A 16439-nucleotide genomic window follows, 5' to 3' on the forward strand; every position below is an offset into this window, starting at 1 on the left:
AAGAGTAGAGACCATGCTGCCATTCTAACACCACAGAGTAAGAGTAGAGACCATGCTGCCATTCTAACACCACAGAGTAAGAGTAGAGACCATGCTGCCATTCTAACACCACAGAGTAAGAGTAGAGACATGCTACCATTCTAACACCACAGAGTAAGAGTAGAGACCATGCTGCCATTCTAACAGAACAGAGAAAGAGTAGAGACCATTTTGTGGCAGTTCTGCGGGGTGCTTTTGTCCACTGAGCAGTTTTGTGACCTACTGTCTGAAGAGCAATGTACTCTTTGCAGGATTTTAGCACTTAAGGACCTGGATGAAGTCCAAGACAAGGCCTTTTCCAAATCACTGACTAGGCTGTAACTAATGCTGCCGATCTACCCGACCAGCCCCTTCAGTTAATGCATTGTTATAGAGATATACTGTAAATGCGTACTTAAACAGTGGCAAAATGATAGTATTGCTGTAGTGTCATTCAAAGGAAAGACATTCAAACATTTCCAAGGTATCAGCTGAAGCAACCGTCAGATGAGAAAGTGGAATTCCTTTATAATTATTGCCAAAATCAAACATGTACATAATGACTGATTAACTAAATGCTTGGGTTGCTATCATAATGAGAGGTACACAGGAAAAGTGTTGTCATCCAATGGCAGCCATATTGATCAGTATTGCTGACTGACTGGTTCTTGAAGCGCCTTGGCTTGGCTTTTGGTCAGTGGGATCTGATCAGTTCCGGCCCTCCTCCTCATCTCCTCCTCCTCCTGCTATCTCCTCCTCTTCCTCATCCTCTTCCTCCTTAGGACAATGTTTTGACTGTGCACCTTCTGCTTCCTTTTGCTCTTTCCTGACACACACTTTCCACAATGTTCAGCACGTCTGTCATGTTGAGTAACCCAGAAGGAGGATTAAGTTTGGAGTTTAATGAGTATAATCCCGTGTTAAACAGGGCCAGAGTGTGGGGGCAAAAATGTTCTCCGCTGCCTGGCCTGGCTGCATGGCCTGAGCTGGAATGTAATAGCCCAAGTGCGGCCGGTGGCAAACTGTCCTGAAGGGGGCTTGGGAGGTGTTGGGCTTACGCGTGACCACGCCAGTTAACCCTTTGAGTGTGTCTCAAATGGCACCCTTTTCCTCATATAGTGCACTACTTTAGACTATGGACCCTGGTAAATAGTAGTCCACTACAGCATATAGGGAATAGGGTTCCATTTGAGACACAACCATGGTCTGTCTGTTTGTGGAGGTTTTTGTTGGCCTGGCTAAACGCTACAAACGACTCCACTGTTTGACTTCAGTCAAACGACTTCAGGCAACGTTCAGTCTGGTTTAAGCAGACTAGCTTTTTGCAGAAGTCTAATCTGAACATCTCTCACCACATATCTTGTTTCTGTTGTTCCCTCTAACAGGTGGCATCGTGTGGCCATCAGCGTGGAGAAGAAGACTGTTACCATCATCGTGGACTGTAAACAGAAGATCACCAAACCCCTCCTCAGGAGTGACCGTGCCTCTATTAACACCAACGGGATCACTGTGTTCGGAACCAGGATCCTTGACGAGGAAGTCTTTCAGGTAAACACATGATGTTGGATAAAAGGCTGTACTGTACATTCTGATTGGTTGGTGTAGCATGTGTCGTATTCATTACTGCACACCGTAGCAAGCCACAACAAAACGTTTTGCAGCGAAAATGTGAGTTTCTTATTAGACAAGTTCAGGTAGTCCCTCCCCATTTCAATCTGCTTTCTTTAATTTGATATCTTGTGAATACAACCATGCTGATGTATGTTACAGTTCACACTGGGCCATTATATATTTGAGAGAGATCTGGGAGATTCTAAATTGGAACTAGTTTGTAGTACCAACAGTCTTTGTCCTTACTGACTCAAGCTTTGGAGACATACAGAATCATTGGTGTCTTTTTTATCATATAATCAGTTGTAGTTCATCGTTGTTGATATTTCATCACATTGCCAAATCAGAGAGGGAGACACTCTGCCGGTGGGTGTCTTGATTACTCTTTGAAAGGGCCTTGAAGGAGAGACAAGCATGCAGGAGGCTGCATGATATACATTCATTATTGCACCAAGGGTGTTCATGTTTTAACTTAAAATAAAAAAGCATGCATTGAAAGTTGAATGTCTTTTAAATGATGCTGTGTCTTTAAAATCCAACCAACGTAACAATGACTAATGTTTGTAGCCCATTGATTTAGAATGCAAGAAACATTTCAAACATCATGTTTGATTGTACAGTACATCAAACAACTGCAACCATTAACAGATGCTTTAATCCAAATAGATTGACAGTACAAAACGTGTCCATGATCAAACACTGTTGTTTCTTTATGACTTTGGAGGAATGGCGTCTGTACAGAATACATTGTACTAATCAGCCACAGCTTTCCCTCTGTTATGTGTAGCTAGCTCGCCGCTCTTGCTGCTCTGCTGTGTGAGAAAAGGAGCGTGGAGTGCTCACCTCCATGACCATGGTTGTGTCCCAAATGGCACCCTATTCCCTATGTAGTGCACTGGGCCCTGGTCAAAAGAAGTGCACAATATAGGGAATAGGGTGCCATTTTGGTACACAATGTATTGTTACTCTCCTTTGATGTAACCTGGAGGAATTTGGTGGTAATTAGACCAGTCTGCTCAGTGTCTGTCTGCCTTATGTGGGCTCAGGAATACTGTACATTCAACACTGTTAGACACCTTACAAAGGACCAAGCCAGATATTTCTACTAGCAGAAGGAGACATTGGATGTCATTTAACTTCATGATGATCATAACACAAAGGCCAGTTCCAGATGAACAGCGGTCTGTCTATGGCTTCTGTCATTAGACATACAACTAAATATACAAAAGTATGTGGACACCCCTTCAAATTAGTGGATTTGTCTATTTCAGCCACACCCGTTGCTGACAGGTGTATAAAATCGAGTACACAGCCATGCAATCTCCATAGACGAACATTGGCAGTAGAATGGCCTTACTGAAGAGCTCAGTGACTTTCAATATGGCACCATCATAGGATGCCACCTTTCCAGCAAGTCAGTTCATCATATTTCTGCTCTGTTAGAGCTGCCCCGTTCAACTGTTAGTGTTGTTATTCTGAAGTGGAAACGTCTGGGAGCAACAACAGCTAAGCAACGAAGTGGTAGGCCACACAAGCTCACAGAACGGGACTGCTGAGTGTTGAAGCGTGTAGTGCATAAGAATCATCTGTCCTTGGTTGCAACACTCACTACAGAGTTCTAAACTGCCTCTGAAATCAACTTCAGCACAAGAACTGTTCGTCGGGAGCTTCATACAATGGGATTCCATGGCCGAGCAGCAGCACACAAACCTAAGATCACCATGCGCAATGCGAAGCGTCGGCTGGAGTGATGTAAAGCTCGCCACCTCTGGAGCAGTGGAAACGCATTCTCTCGAGTGATGAATCACGCTTCACCATTTGGCATTCCGACTGATGAATCTGGGTTTGGTGGATGCCAGGAGAACACTACCTGACCAAATGCATAGTGCCAACTGTAAAGTTTGGTGGAGGAGGAATAATGGTCTGGGGCTGTTTTTATGGTTCGGGCTAGGCCCCTTAGTTCCAGTGAAGGGAAATCTTAATGCTACAGTATACAATGACATTCTAGACGATTCTGTATTTCCAACTTTGTGGCAACAGTTTAGGGAAGGCCGTTTCCTGTTCCAGTATAACAATGACCTCGTGCACAAAGCAAGGTCCATACAGAAATGGTTTGTCGAGATCGGTGTGGAAGAACTTGACTGATCTGCACAGAGTCCTGACCTCAACCCCATCGAACACCTTTGGGATGAATTGGAACGCCGACTGCAAGCCAGACCTAATCTCAGTGCCCAACCTCACTAATGCTCTTGTGGCTGAATGGAAGCAAGTCCCCGCAGTAATGTTCCAACATCTAGTGGAAAGCCTTCCCAGAAGAGTGGAGGCTGTTATAGCAGCAAAGGGGGGACCAACTCCATATTAATACCCTTGATTTTGGAATGAGATGTTCGACGAGCAGGTGTCCACATACTAATGGTCATGTAGTGTAAGTAGCCTCGTATTAAACCTCTGGTAGGCTACTAGGCTACATTCTCATCTACATTGAAGCGTCTCCTGTAGCTTGCAATTAAAGATCTAACCCTAACCCTACTGTTTGACAGAGTGCAACTTCAGGGGTGATGAGTTCACTGAACACACAACACTGGACTGTAGGAATGTTTGGTTGTCTACTGCAGGTGCTTTCAATTTGGAGGGAACTTCAAATGGGCACTGAAGCTGTGAGGGAAATGTGTAGTAAACTGTTTTTAGTGGTTAAAAGAGGAGTGTTTTATGTTTTAGTTTGGGTTTTTTTTTGTCTAGAAAAGAGATCTAACATACAACTATGTTGAGTTTACGTAACTTTATGTTTCCTGAAAGAACTTCAATTGTGGAAGTTTTAGCGGTATGGCATGACATTGACTCACGCAAGTTAAGGTGATTATTGTTAGAATGTTTTAGTGTTTCTCTGACTTCATCACGTCTCCCTTTAGTGATGTGTGTGCTATCTCGGTCCGGGGCCCTGCAGTTCAGGCAGAGGTGGACGGTATTGGATCAGAGTGAGTTAGGATGTAAATAATGTCTGACAATGGGCTGATTGTCACGTGAGATAAATTGAAACACATGGTGTCTGGGGGGGGGTAAAGGTCACCCCTGTGGTGTGAATGCAGAGGACAGGGCTGTGTTTGCCTGTGAGAGAGTGTGTTTGTTTATGGGGGGCTGGGTGGTTGGGGATTGACTCCTCATCATTCTCTGGCCCTGCCTAACCCTGGCTGTGGGCTGATCAACTCTGCTGCTGGCTCTAACCATAACCCTAATAACCCTGGCTGTGGGCTGATCGACTCTGCTGCTGGCTCTAACCATAACCCTAATAACCCTGGTCTGCTGCTGGCTCTAACCATAACCCTAATAACCCTGGCTGTGGGCTGATCGACTCTGCTGCTGGCTCTAACCATAACCCTAATAACCCTGGTCTGCTGCTGGCTCTAACCATAACCCTAATAACCCTGGCTGTGGGCTGATCGACTCTGCTGCTGGCTTTAACCCTAACCTAACCATGACTCTGGGCTGACTCAGCTAATGCTACTGGCTCTTGAAAGCCATTTCACATAGTGCCGTGTCATCACCCCGGTGATTTGGTGTGTGGTGCGGTGTGGAGGGAGCCTCAGTGGTCACGTTGTTGCATTGTGTGTTGAAATGTGGCTTGCTGTGTGATTATCTTAGTGTCGCCTTGTATGTGAATTGTTTTTAGGTTGCTGATATTAACTTTGATGGAGTAATAGCAAAGTGTGGTCATAGCACATGTGCTGTTCAATTTACATATGGTGTGAGTGTATCCCAGTTGCATTGCAGTTCACACTAAACTATTCCATTTGTTTCATACATTCAATACACCATAACTACAGTATCAGCTTGAAATCTTTCATTCCCCCAACATGAACAGTATTGAAAGTCCCTCTGCCTTTATATTCCCTGTCAGTTTTGATGAGATGTATTAGCTGGCCCAGAAGCCGGCAGCTGTATGAAATATAGTTGCCCAGCTCAGGATGAGACCCATAAGACCAAGGTAACAGAGTCTGGAACAGAACTTCTGTCTGTTCTCTATGCGTAGTAATCACCTAGCTTCACAGTGTTGCATTCTGGGATATGTGCAGAGGAAATACCGGAGTATTCTGTGTGGGACTCCCAAATCCCAACTGTATGTGGAAGGAGGGTGAAAACTAAGAAACCAAAAGCTAAAGTCATAATATTTTAAAACCGGACCTTTTATAACCTATTATGTAAATGACATATTAAATGCACACACGTCGTTATGTCTCTAGCTCATACTTTCAACTTAGAATGTTCCTTGTAAATCGGCTTAACTCTACAATATGCTGCTGTTAGCCTATGATACCTGCTTCACGGCGTCTGAAGGACCATACAGGGCTGAGTGGATGAATGAGAGCCTTTCATTGCCCCTTCAGACCTTCCTCACCCCACTGTTCCCTTCTTCCCCACCTCCTCCCCTCCTTCCCTCCTTCCCTCCTTCTCCGGCCCCCCTACTGAGCCACCGCCATGAGACCGTCTATTCATCCCGGGCTGACATTACCCGTCAGCGGCACAGACTTTAGCCCTGTATACCCCCCACCCCTCCCCTCCTTCTCATCCCTCTCCTCCCCCTTCCCTCTCTCCTGTATCCTCTGTTCCTGACAGCCCAAAATTCCTCCCTGCTTTAATGTGTCCCTGTAGGACGGTACGAAGGTGGCCCACTGACTGTTCTGTCCGCTGGTTGTTACTTTTCCTGGACTGTGAGAGAAATGTGGAGGTTGTAAGGGATGGGGAGGTTATGTGAGTACACTGACAAGATTAGATGAAGGGGGCGAGGGTCTGAAAAACCGAAGTTTGGACGTGTTTCTGAGGCAAAGTCACGTCTAGGTTAAGTGCTGTTGAAGTGAATTAGCTAACTGTCTGATCACTTCTCTGTCTTCACTTACACCTCATAAAATAAACGTCTCTCTCCTTTCCTCTTATCTCTAACAAGAGCTGTTTTTGATATCTAGCTGTCTTTATCTTCTGCTTCTATTGCCCTTATATAGCAATCTGCAACTGTTAGACAGATTCCTTTAAATAATTGGCTAGTTTAATCAAACGTTTCCGGTGTGCACCCGTCTCTGGTCCGTTAAGAGTATGTGTTTTGGTGGGATTGAATGGGTGGGTGTGTAGTGGTTAACTGGGTCGGGTGTGTGTTTTGTTGCCCAGGGCAAGGGTACATCAAAGGTCACATGACAACTCCTTTTGTTTTGATCTGGCCAGTGTTGCTGCTCCCATCTTGCTTCACTCTGTAATTAAACATGTACACTATGCAAATGTCAGAGAGAGAGAGAGAGAGAGAGAGAGAGAGAATCACAGAGCGAGAGAGACAGAGACAGAGAAGGACCGAGGGAGAGAGTGTGTGAGAGAGAGAGAAAGAGAGAGAGAGATTGAACGAGACAGAGTGAGAGAGAGACAGATAGAGAGACAGAGAGAGAGAGAGAGAGACAGACAGAGTGAGAGACAGAGTGTGAGACAGAGAGATAGTGACAGAGACAAAGAGAGAGAGAGAGAGAGAGAGCAAAATAAAGAGAGAGACAGAGAGAGAGAGAGAGAGAGAGAGAGAGAGAGAGATTTGTCTGTGTTTTGAACAATGACAGAGAGCTACCTCACATATACATAAACAGGGAGGGAGTGCAAGGTGAGAGAGCAGAGAGAGAGAAAGGTGGAGAGCAGAGAGAGAGCGAGAGAGAGAGAGAGAGAGAGAGAGAGAGAGAGAGAGAGAGAGAGAGAGGATTTGTGTTTTTAACAACAATGGCATAGAGCTAAACACTTAGTAACCAGGGAGCCTTACTTGTCATATGTCATATTGGCTTTTAACTTCCAGAACCCAGCAGGCAATGAAATGTTATCCACTATTTAGCCTACTGTTTGAAACATGATTGGTTTCAGACTGGATGTTAGACATTCTTTACTATAGACACGCCCTTAGACTCAGTGATATTATGGTAGGTGTCTTTATCGTAATGCCCTGCTTTTACCTTTGACCTCTTGACACATGATGTATTTATATCTTATGGTTCCCTGTGGTCACAACGAGGTCAAGTTGTAACTTGGATGGCTGTCACTATTTAAGAATGGTGAACCACGTCATTGGTTTAGGGAAGCAGGTTCTATAGACTAAGACAAAGTGAGACACCGTAGACAAGGTCAGGTTGTCGTTCATAAATTCACAGTCGTTTTCAGTGTCTGGTTTATGTACGCTTCTTTGCTGTCTCTTTAGCATCCTGATCTCTGCCCTTGAAATAGGGCAGAGTTCAATTCCTTCCTTTCGAAGGGCTTTATCTCTCTCTCTCTCTCTCTCTCTCTCTCTCTCTCTCTCTCTCTCTCTCTCTCTCTCTCTCACTCACTCACTCACTCACTCACTCACTGACTCACTCTCTTCTCTATTCTCTCTCCCTCTCTCCCTCCTCTCTCTCTATATATATATATATATATTCAACTCCCACTCTGTCCCTTAATCCCTTAATAACCTCTTCTTAATTCTTCCCTTGTTCACGTTATGAACACTTGTCTTTGTCTCATTGTCTAAAAATTATAAATGTTTCTTACCCACTTACCAAACATATATCCTTGTAGACTTTAATTACTTCAATTGTATTACGACAGTGCCAAACGCAACAAAGTTGAATTCGTGTCACTGCAAGTTCTCTGATCTCTTGTACTGTACCTGTGAGAAACAGCAGTCATACAGTCCTTTCTTGATCCCGTGTCTCTGGCCCAGTCTGGGCCTTGGCTGTCTCCGTCTCTGGTCCTGTGTCTGTCTGTCCCCAGTCTGGCCCAGGACTTGGTGTCTCAGCGTCTCTGGTCCCTGTTTGTGTGCAGACAACCATCTCTCAGGCATATCCTAATGAAAGCTGACTATAGGCAGGGTTCAGCCACTCTCTTTTGGTGTGTGGGTGACAAATGAGGTAATGCATGTCAATTTAACTCAGACCACAGCTTGATCTCAGCTTGGTCTCTCCTGTGTTCTCCTCACCCCTTCCTCACCCCTCCACCCCTTCACCCCCTCACACCTCCACCCCTCCCTCACCCCTTCACCTATCCACCCCTCCCTCACCACTCCACCCCTCCCTCACCCCTTCACCTATCCACCCCTCCTTCACCCCTCCTTCACCCCTCCACCCCTTCATCTATCCACCCCTCCCTCACCCCTCCCTCACCCCTCCACCCCTCCACCCCTCCCTCACCCCTCCACCCCTCCCTCACCCCTCCACCCTTTCACCTATCTACCCCTCCCTCATTCATCCACCCCTCCCTCACCCCTCCACCCCTTCACCTATCCACCCCTCCCTCACCCCTTCACCTATCCACCCCTCTCTCATCCCTCCACCCCTCCCTCACCCCTTCACCTATCCACCCCTCCCTCACCCCTCCACCCCTTCACCTATCCACCCCTCCCTCATTCCTCCACCCCTCCCTCACCCCTTCACCTATCCACCCCTCTCTCACCACTCCACCCCTCCCTCACCCCTTCACCTATCCACCCCTCCCTCACCACTCCACCCCTCCCTCACCCCTTCACCTATCCACCTATCCACCCCTCCCTCACCCCTTCACCTATCCACCTATCCACCCCTCCCTCACCCCTCCACCCCTCCACCTATCCACCCCTTCCTCACCCCTTCACCTATCCACCTATCCATCCCTCCCTCACCCCTCCACCCCTCCCTCACCCCTCCACCCCTTCACCTATCCACCTATCCACCCCTCCCTCACCCCTCCACCCCTCCCTCACCGTTTCACCTATCCAACCCTCCCTCACCCCTCCACCCCTCCCTCACCCTTTCACCTATCCACCACCCTCACATCCCTCCATCCCACCACCCCTCCATCCCTCCACTCCTCCTTCAGTCCTCCAGACTCCTTGGCACAAGGATTGTGTGAAATAGGTGGCCTGTGATCACAGGTGATCAACTTAAATGTGGCTTATAAAAATATATGCTTTGGCTCTGGCATGGTATTTTCATTGGTTTAGGCAGTAGGTGCTTTGGAGATATGTGGTCCATTAGGTGGTCTGTTTTGGTTTTGATTTACTGTATGTACGGGCCGGAGAAAGGGATTTTGATTAAATTCCAACCTGGTCTACAGTGAGATTTTTTTAGGATGTTCTGTAGTGTGGAACTGCAGTTGTACAATGAGCTGTTGATGGATTGTACCCTGGGATTGTCACAGAGAGAGAGAGAGAGAGAGAGAGAGAGAGAGAGAGAAAGATGGGGGAGACAGAGAGAGAGCTAGAGAGAGAGGTGGAGGGGGGAGACAGCGAGAGAGAGTGAGAGAGAGGGGGGAGACACAGAGAGAGAGAGAGAGAGAGAGAGAGAGAGAGAGGGGGGGAGACAGAGAGAGAGAGAGCGAGAGGGGGGAGACAGAGAGAGAGATAGAGGGGATAGAGGAGGGAGAAAGCGAGAGAGAAAGAGAGATAGAGGGGAGACACACACAGAGAGAGAAAGAGGGGGCAGAGAGAGAGAGAAAGTGGGGGAGACAGAGAGAGAGAGAAAGCGAGAGAGAGGAGACATAGAGAGAGATAGAGGGGGAGGGGGAGGGGGGAGACACAGAGAGAGATAGAGAGAGATAGTGTGGGAGACGGAGAGAGAGAGATAGAGCGATAGAGGGGGAGACACAGAGAGAGCGAAAGAGAGAGAGAGAGAGGGGGGAGACAGAGAGAGAGAGGGAGAGAGAGAGAGTTAGAGAGGGGACAGAGAGCGAGAGAGAGCGATAGAGGGGGAGACACAGAGAGAGAGAAAGAGAGAGAGAGAGCGAGAGAGAGAGAGGGGAGTCATAGAGAGAGAGCGAGAGAGAGAGAGAGAGAGAGAGAGAGAGAGAGAGAGGGAGTCATAGAGAGAGTGATGGCGTATTGATAGAGAGAGAGAGAGAGAGAGAGAGAGAGGGGGGGGAGTCATAGAGAGAGAGAGAGAGAGAGAGAGAGAGAGAGAGAGAGAGAGAGAGAGAGAGAAAGAGAGAGAGAGTGAGAGAGGGGACAGAGAGCGAGAGAGAGAGATAGAGGGGGAGACACAGAGAGAGAGATGGCGTATTGATGTTTATGCAATACCTGTCATGGATTCAGAAATATGTTTTGTTAACATGGGTGACACACATGCACGCATACCCGCATGCGCGCCCTCATAAACACACACACACACACTTTCTATACACAGTCCACAGTCCACTTAGCTTTCGACAAGTTATAGCCTGCTGCCTTCCACTTCTGTCTCTCTGCCAAACTTCTGCTGCTATTCCATGTATAGTGTGTGGCAGAAACACTGTCTGACATGCGCGTAACGGGATCAGTCAGCTTCTTTTCCTCTAGGCACAGTACTCGTCTGCCAGGCATGAGAGTTTATACTCCTTCAAGTTCCCTTCCAGCTGTCCTTCAAAGGTGTGAATAAGTGCAGGAAACTTTGTTAGCAATTATAGATTGAGAAGAATTCAGATGATGCAGCCAAGATGTACTGTATGCAGACAAGAGTGAGATATGATCTTTATGTGCTTTGGCTGTATCGCCCCTGTTGGAGATCAGCGATACAACGTAGATATACCGTAGATCTACTGGAACAGATACAAGGTAGAGAATTCTGGAACAAATATAACCTAGAGACAGTTCTGGAACGAATAGAACCTAGAGACAGTTCTGGAACAAATAGAACCTAGAGACAGTTCTGGAATGAATAGATCCTAGAAACAGTTCTGGAACGAATAGAACCTAGAGACAGTTCTGGAACGAATAGATCTTAGAGACAGTTCTGGAACAAATAGAACCTAGAGACAGTTCTGGAACGAATAGATCCTAGAAACAGTTCTGGAACGAATAGAACCTAGAGACAGTTCTGGAACGAATATATCCTAGAGACAGTTCTGGAACGAATAGATCCTAGAAACAGTTCTGGAACGAATAGAACCTAGAGACAGTTCTGGAACGAATAGATCCTAAAGACAGTTCTGGAACGAATAGAACCTAGAAACAGTTCTGGAATTGATAGAACCCCAGAGACAGTTCTGGAACGAATACATCCTAGAAACAGTTTTGGAATTGATAGAACCCCAGAGACAGTTCTGGAACGAATAGATCCTTGAGACAGTTCTGGAACGAACAGAACCTAGAGACAGTTCTGGAACGAATAGAACCTAGAGACAGTTCTGGAACGAACAGAATCTAGAGACAGTTCTGGAACGAACAGAACCTAGAGACAGTTCTGGAACGAATAGATCCTAGAAAAAGTTCTGGAACAAATAGATCCTAGAGACAGTTCTTGAACGAATAGAACCTAGAGACAGTTCTGGAACGAATAGATCCTAGAGACAGTTCTTGAACGAATAGAACCTAGAGACCGTTCTGGAACGAATAGATCCTAGAGACAGTTCTGGAACGAATAGAACCTAGAGACAGTTCTGGAACGAATAGATCCTAGAGACAGTTCTGGAACGAATAGAACCTAGAGACAGTTCTGGAACGAATAGAACCTAGAGACAGTTCTGGAACGAATGGATCCTAGAGACAGTTCTGGAACGAATGGAACCTAGAAACAGTTCTGGAATTAATAGAAACCCAGAGACAGTTCTGGAACGAATAGATCCTAGAGACAGTTCTGGAACGAATGGAACCTAGAAACAGTTCTGGAATTAATAGAAACCCAGAGACAGTTCTGGAACGAATAGATCCTAGAGACAGTTCTTGAACGAATAGATCCTAGAGACAGTTCTGGAATGAATAGATCCTAGAAACAGTTCTGGAATTAATAGAAACCCAGAGACAGTTCTGGAACGAATAGATGCTAGAGACAGTTCTTGAATGAATAGATCCTAGAAACAGTTCTGGAATTAATAGAAACCCAGAGACAGTTCTGGAACAAATAGATCCTAGAGACAGTTCTGGAACAAATAGATCCTAGAGACAGTTCTTGAACGAATAGATCCTAGAGACAGTTCTGGAACGAATAGAACCTAGAGACAGTTCTGGAACGAATCGAACCTAAAGACAGTTCTTGAACAAATAGAACCTAGAAACAGTTCTGGAACAAATAGAATCTAGAGACAGTTCTGGAACAAATAAAACCTAGAGACAGTTCTGGAATGAATAGAACCTAGAAACAGTTGTGGAACGAATAGAACCTAGAAACAGTTCTGGAACGGATGTCAGTCATTATGGCAGCCAGAAAACATGCTAGTGAACTCGCCAACCATGGAGGCTTTTCAGTATGTTTTATCACTCTGTGCAGTGTGATAATTCTATGCTATTATACTTTCTATTCTTACAACCTCCATTATTCTGTTTAAGATGCGTGTGTTTTCACCACCTAGACATCCTCCCAACGTTCTCAACCTTCCCTGAGGACATTTCGAGGGATGAAGGGTTCCGTCACAACCACACAGGATGCATCCCAAATGGCACCTTATTCCCTATTGAGTGCACTACTTTTGATCAGGGCCCTGTACTATAAAAGGAATAGAGGGCCATTTGAGACGCTGCTGTGCTGTGACACTCCCAAGGCGTAAAGTGCAGCAACCACTCTGGCTATACTTGTGGCCTTGTGGCTATAGTTATGGCTATAGTTAACTCTCCAGCCTGGGCTTGTGGTATGGGGGTGAAAACTACCTGGTTTAGATCCTACAGAGATGAGGCTACCAGGCTGGGCCATGAACATTTAGCCCTGGCCCCTGGCCCCTGGCACTGGTGTAGTTTAAAAGGTTCATCTGGTTTCACTCACGTTGAGTACCCTCAAAGTACCCAGGGGTATACTACCCCCTCTAACCAACCACCTCAACCCTTATTAGCTCTACCAATAAATGTTGAATTGGTGTTTAGCAGCAGATTCATGAGCTCTGCAATGCTCTTTGTTCTTTTTTCCCTGTCACAACAGTACAGTGCCTTGCAGTCTCTGCTGACATTTTGTCTATCACAGTCTGACACAAGATTGTAAATACTGCACTTCCATCATTGGTTTTCTCTGTCTGTCTGTCTGTCTGTCTGTCTGTCTGTCTGTCTGTCTGTCTGTCTGTCTGTCTGTCTGTCTGTCTGTCTGCCTGCCTGTCTGTCTGTCTGTCTGTGCTCCATCATAAATCACACCTTTGCTCTTCCCGCTGCTCAGACAGCACACATGGATTCCAGGTGTTTCGTCCTTTTGTCTTCCTGATGGTACGTTTGTTTGATTTCCATGGCTGGGTAAACCCCAGTGGTAAGAATAATAATTGACTTACCCAGCCAGTGTGTAAACTCGATTTCCTGTGCCCTGTGGATGAGTGTCTTGTGGTATGTGTCAAGCTGTTTAACCAGTGGGCTAGAATCACATTCCATTTCCCTTACTACCCCTTGCTAGCCTGAGAACTCTGAGACTGCACTGCCACAGACTAGCTCCTATAGGGGGGTGATGGGATGAAATGTTATCTGTATGGTTATGACCTTCTGTCTGTCCTCTGTACTTCCTGCTATGACCTTGTTTTATCTGATGTGAATATGTTCGGATGATAGACCGTTTATTGCTAACTCTCACCAACTGGAAGGGTTAGAGGTAAACAGGATTTTCCCACACCTAATCCTTCTTCATTTCCTTGTTGTCTTTCTGCAGGGTGACATCCAGCAGCTGCTGATTGTGGCCGATCCTAAAGCAGCTTATGACTACTGTGAACACTACAGCCCCGACTGTGAAACTCCCCACGGGCACTCCCTGCAGGCCCAGCAGCCCGAGGACGAGGTCAGTATGCTGAGGGCCACAGGGCTGTGGATGGGGGGGGGGACCCACTATGGGGGTCCCAGATTCAGGCCCCCAGTGTGAATAAGTGCACCTTGACCCATTCTGGCGCTGCCAGCTCTTCATGTCCTTATGGGACCCTATGCAGCAAATCATAGATCCTAGACACACAGGACATACAAAGACTCACTAGTCCATCTTAGAGCATCATTAGATGTGTCAATGAATTGCAGTACTTCTATGGTATTTACTTCCTTTACCTTTAACGTCAATAGAGGATGGAGCAAGGCGATTGTAGTCTTGAGGGTCTTAACTCAGTACAACACCTAATGATCTTTTCAGAACACTCTTGAGGTACTTGCTCTTGAATTTCCTTACAGGTATTACAGGTATTTTTCTTTGAATTGGACCACAGTGGATATGATTTATATGCCACGATGTCTGTGTCCACTTTGGCGAGGAGAGTTCTATGGCTTGTTCGTCTAATGCGTTTCACAAATCCACCGTAGCACCAGAGCCAAACCGCAGGAACAGAACACAGAACACAGCCATCCACGTGCTTTAACACTGTCCTGTAAAGCGATACATGACATCTGTGTTATCCACAGATAAATAAATGAGTCATTTATACACCTATTAAAAACACTTAGAAACCCACAACAGAACAATAGGGGAGACCACAGGAGAGGGAGGGACACCTCTCTAACAGTCTGCTGACAGTACATATTAATGCCCCCCCAGTCTCCTTGAGGGTCCAGTATTTACTCAGAGTGCCTTGCTCTTGGTGTCCTGTCTGAGCGGTGCCAGGATGTAAATCTGTCGACTCGCCTGGACGGGATCCTCCATGTGGCCTCTCTCTCTCTCTCTCTCTCTCTCTCTCTCTCTCTTTCTCTCTCTCGCTCTCTCTCTCTCTCGCTCTCTCTTTCTCTCTCTCTCTCCCTCTCTCTCTCAGGCTCCCTCTCTCATTCTTTGTCTCTACCATCTATCTCTCTCTCTCTGTCTCCCCTCTCTCTCTCACTCTCTGCCTCCCCTCTCTCTCTGTCTCTCTCTCTATGTCTCCCCCTCTATCTCTCTCTCCCCTCTCTCTCACTCTCTCTCTGTCTCTCTCTCTCTCTCTCGCTCTATCTCTCTTTGTCTCTCTCTCTCTCTCTTTCCCTCAATCTCTATCTCTCTCTGCCCCCCCTCTCTCTCTCTGTCCCCCCCTCTCTCTCTCTCTTTCCCTCTATCTCTCTCTCTCTGTGTGTCTCTCTCTCTCCCTCTCTCTCTCTCTTACTCTCCTATGAGCCCATGGAAGACATCTCATCAGTCCCATTATCAGCTATGCAGCTGGATGGGGACTAACACTGATTCATCTGTGAAGGATGCAATTATTTTAACCCATGTCAAACAGTCAAGTTAAACCTCTGACAGTTTGATATACAATGTTATCAAAACAATGAGTTTCATCAGATAATGTAAAATGTCATGTATATTCAGTACACAATTTACTCCAAAAGTATATGTCATTTTACATAGCTCATCATTGATTATGCACTTGAACATGTTCAGTCTTCCCACCTATAACTACCAGGATGAGGAAAGGCTTTTACTGCCTCTGTTCATTTAATAAATCCCTTCTCCACTTTCCACTTCCTCTGAGTCATACGATAGTGTTTTATTATGTTCACTGGGGATGCTGTTAACGAGAGCAAGCCAGTCACACGTGCAGCTCCTCATTGTAACCACATATAAACCACATATAACCGCAGGGAAAGAAAGGGAAATCAAAACTAGCAGGAAGTTACACGTTCAGTAAATCCCACTCTTTAATCTACTCTGCTTCAGATGTAGGTGTTATAGGATGGAATTGAAACCGCTGCTATGACGGCGAAGCTCCATTAACCAAGCCCTGCCATATTACATGCAGCTGGTGTTGTTCTCATGGCTTTCCCTGATGTACACCTCAGCTTTTTAATAGCTTTTGCACACCCCACCTGTTTACACATCTGTAGCTCTCACGTGGTTTCCATCATGTGCTGTTCTTAGTGTTTATTTCCATGTTTGGAGCGTTAGCCATCCTTTTAAAGATCAATGGCCAACTGATGCTTAACCCTAACCTTGCCATGCAGATGTATTGTTTAAGAGCTAGCTATCACTCCT

The 16439-nt window shown here is 46.1% G+C and overlaps 1 protein-coding gene across 1 annotated transcript in view; it reads left to right on the plus strand.

Annotated features, from left to right (window-relative positions):
- Positions 1-16439, plus strand: part of col11a1a (collagen, type XI, alpha 1a) — a 94444-nt gene that overhangs the window by 13633 nt on the left and 64372 nt on the right. Inside the window, 2 exon segments of the mRNA XM_082966038.1 lie at positions 1404-1566; positions 14178-14303. Of these exon segments, the coding sequence (XP_082822164.1) occupies positions 1404-1566; positions 14178-14303 (289 nt within the window).

Source organism: Salmo salar, chromosome 19 (genome assembly GCF_965601325.2).
Source record: "Salmo salar chromosome 19, fSalSal1, whole genome shotgun sequence".
Taxonomy (NCBI): domain Eukaryota; kingdom Metazoa; phylum Chordata; class Actinopteri; order Salmoniformes; family Salmonidae; genus Salmo; species Salmo salar.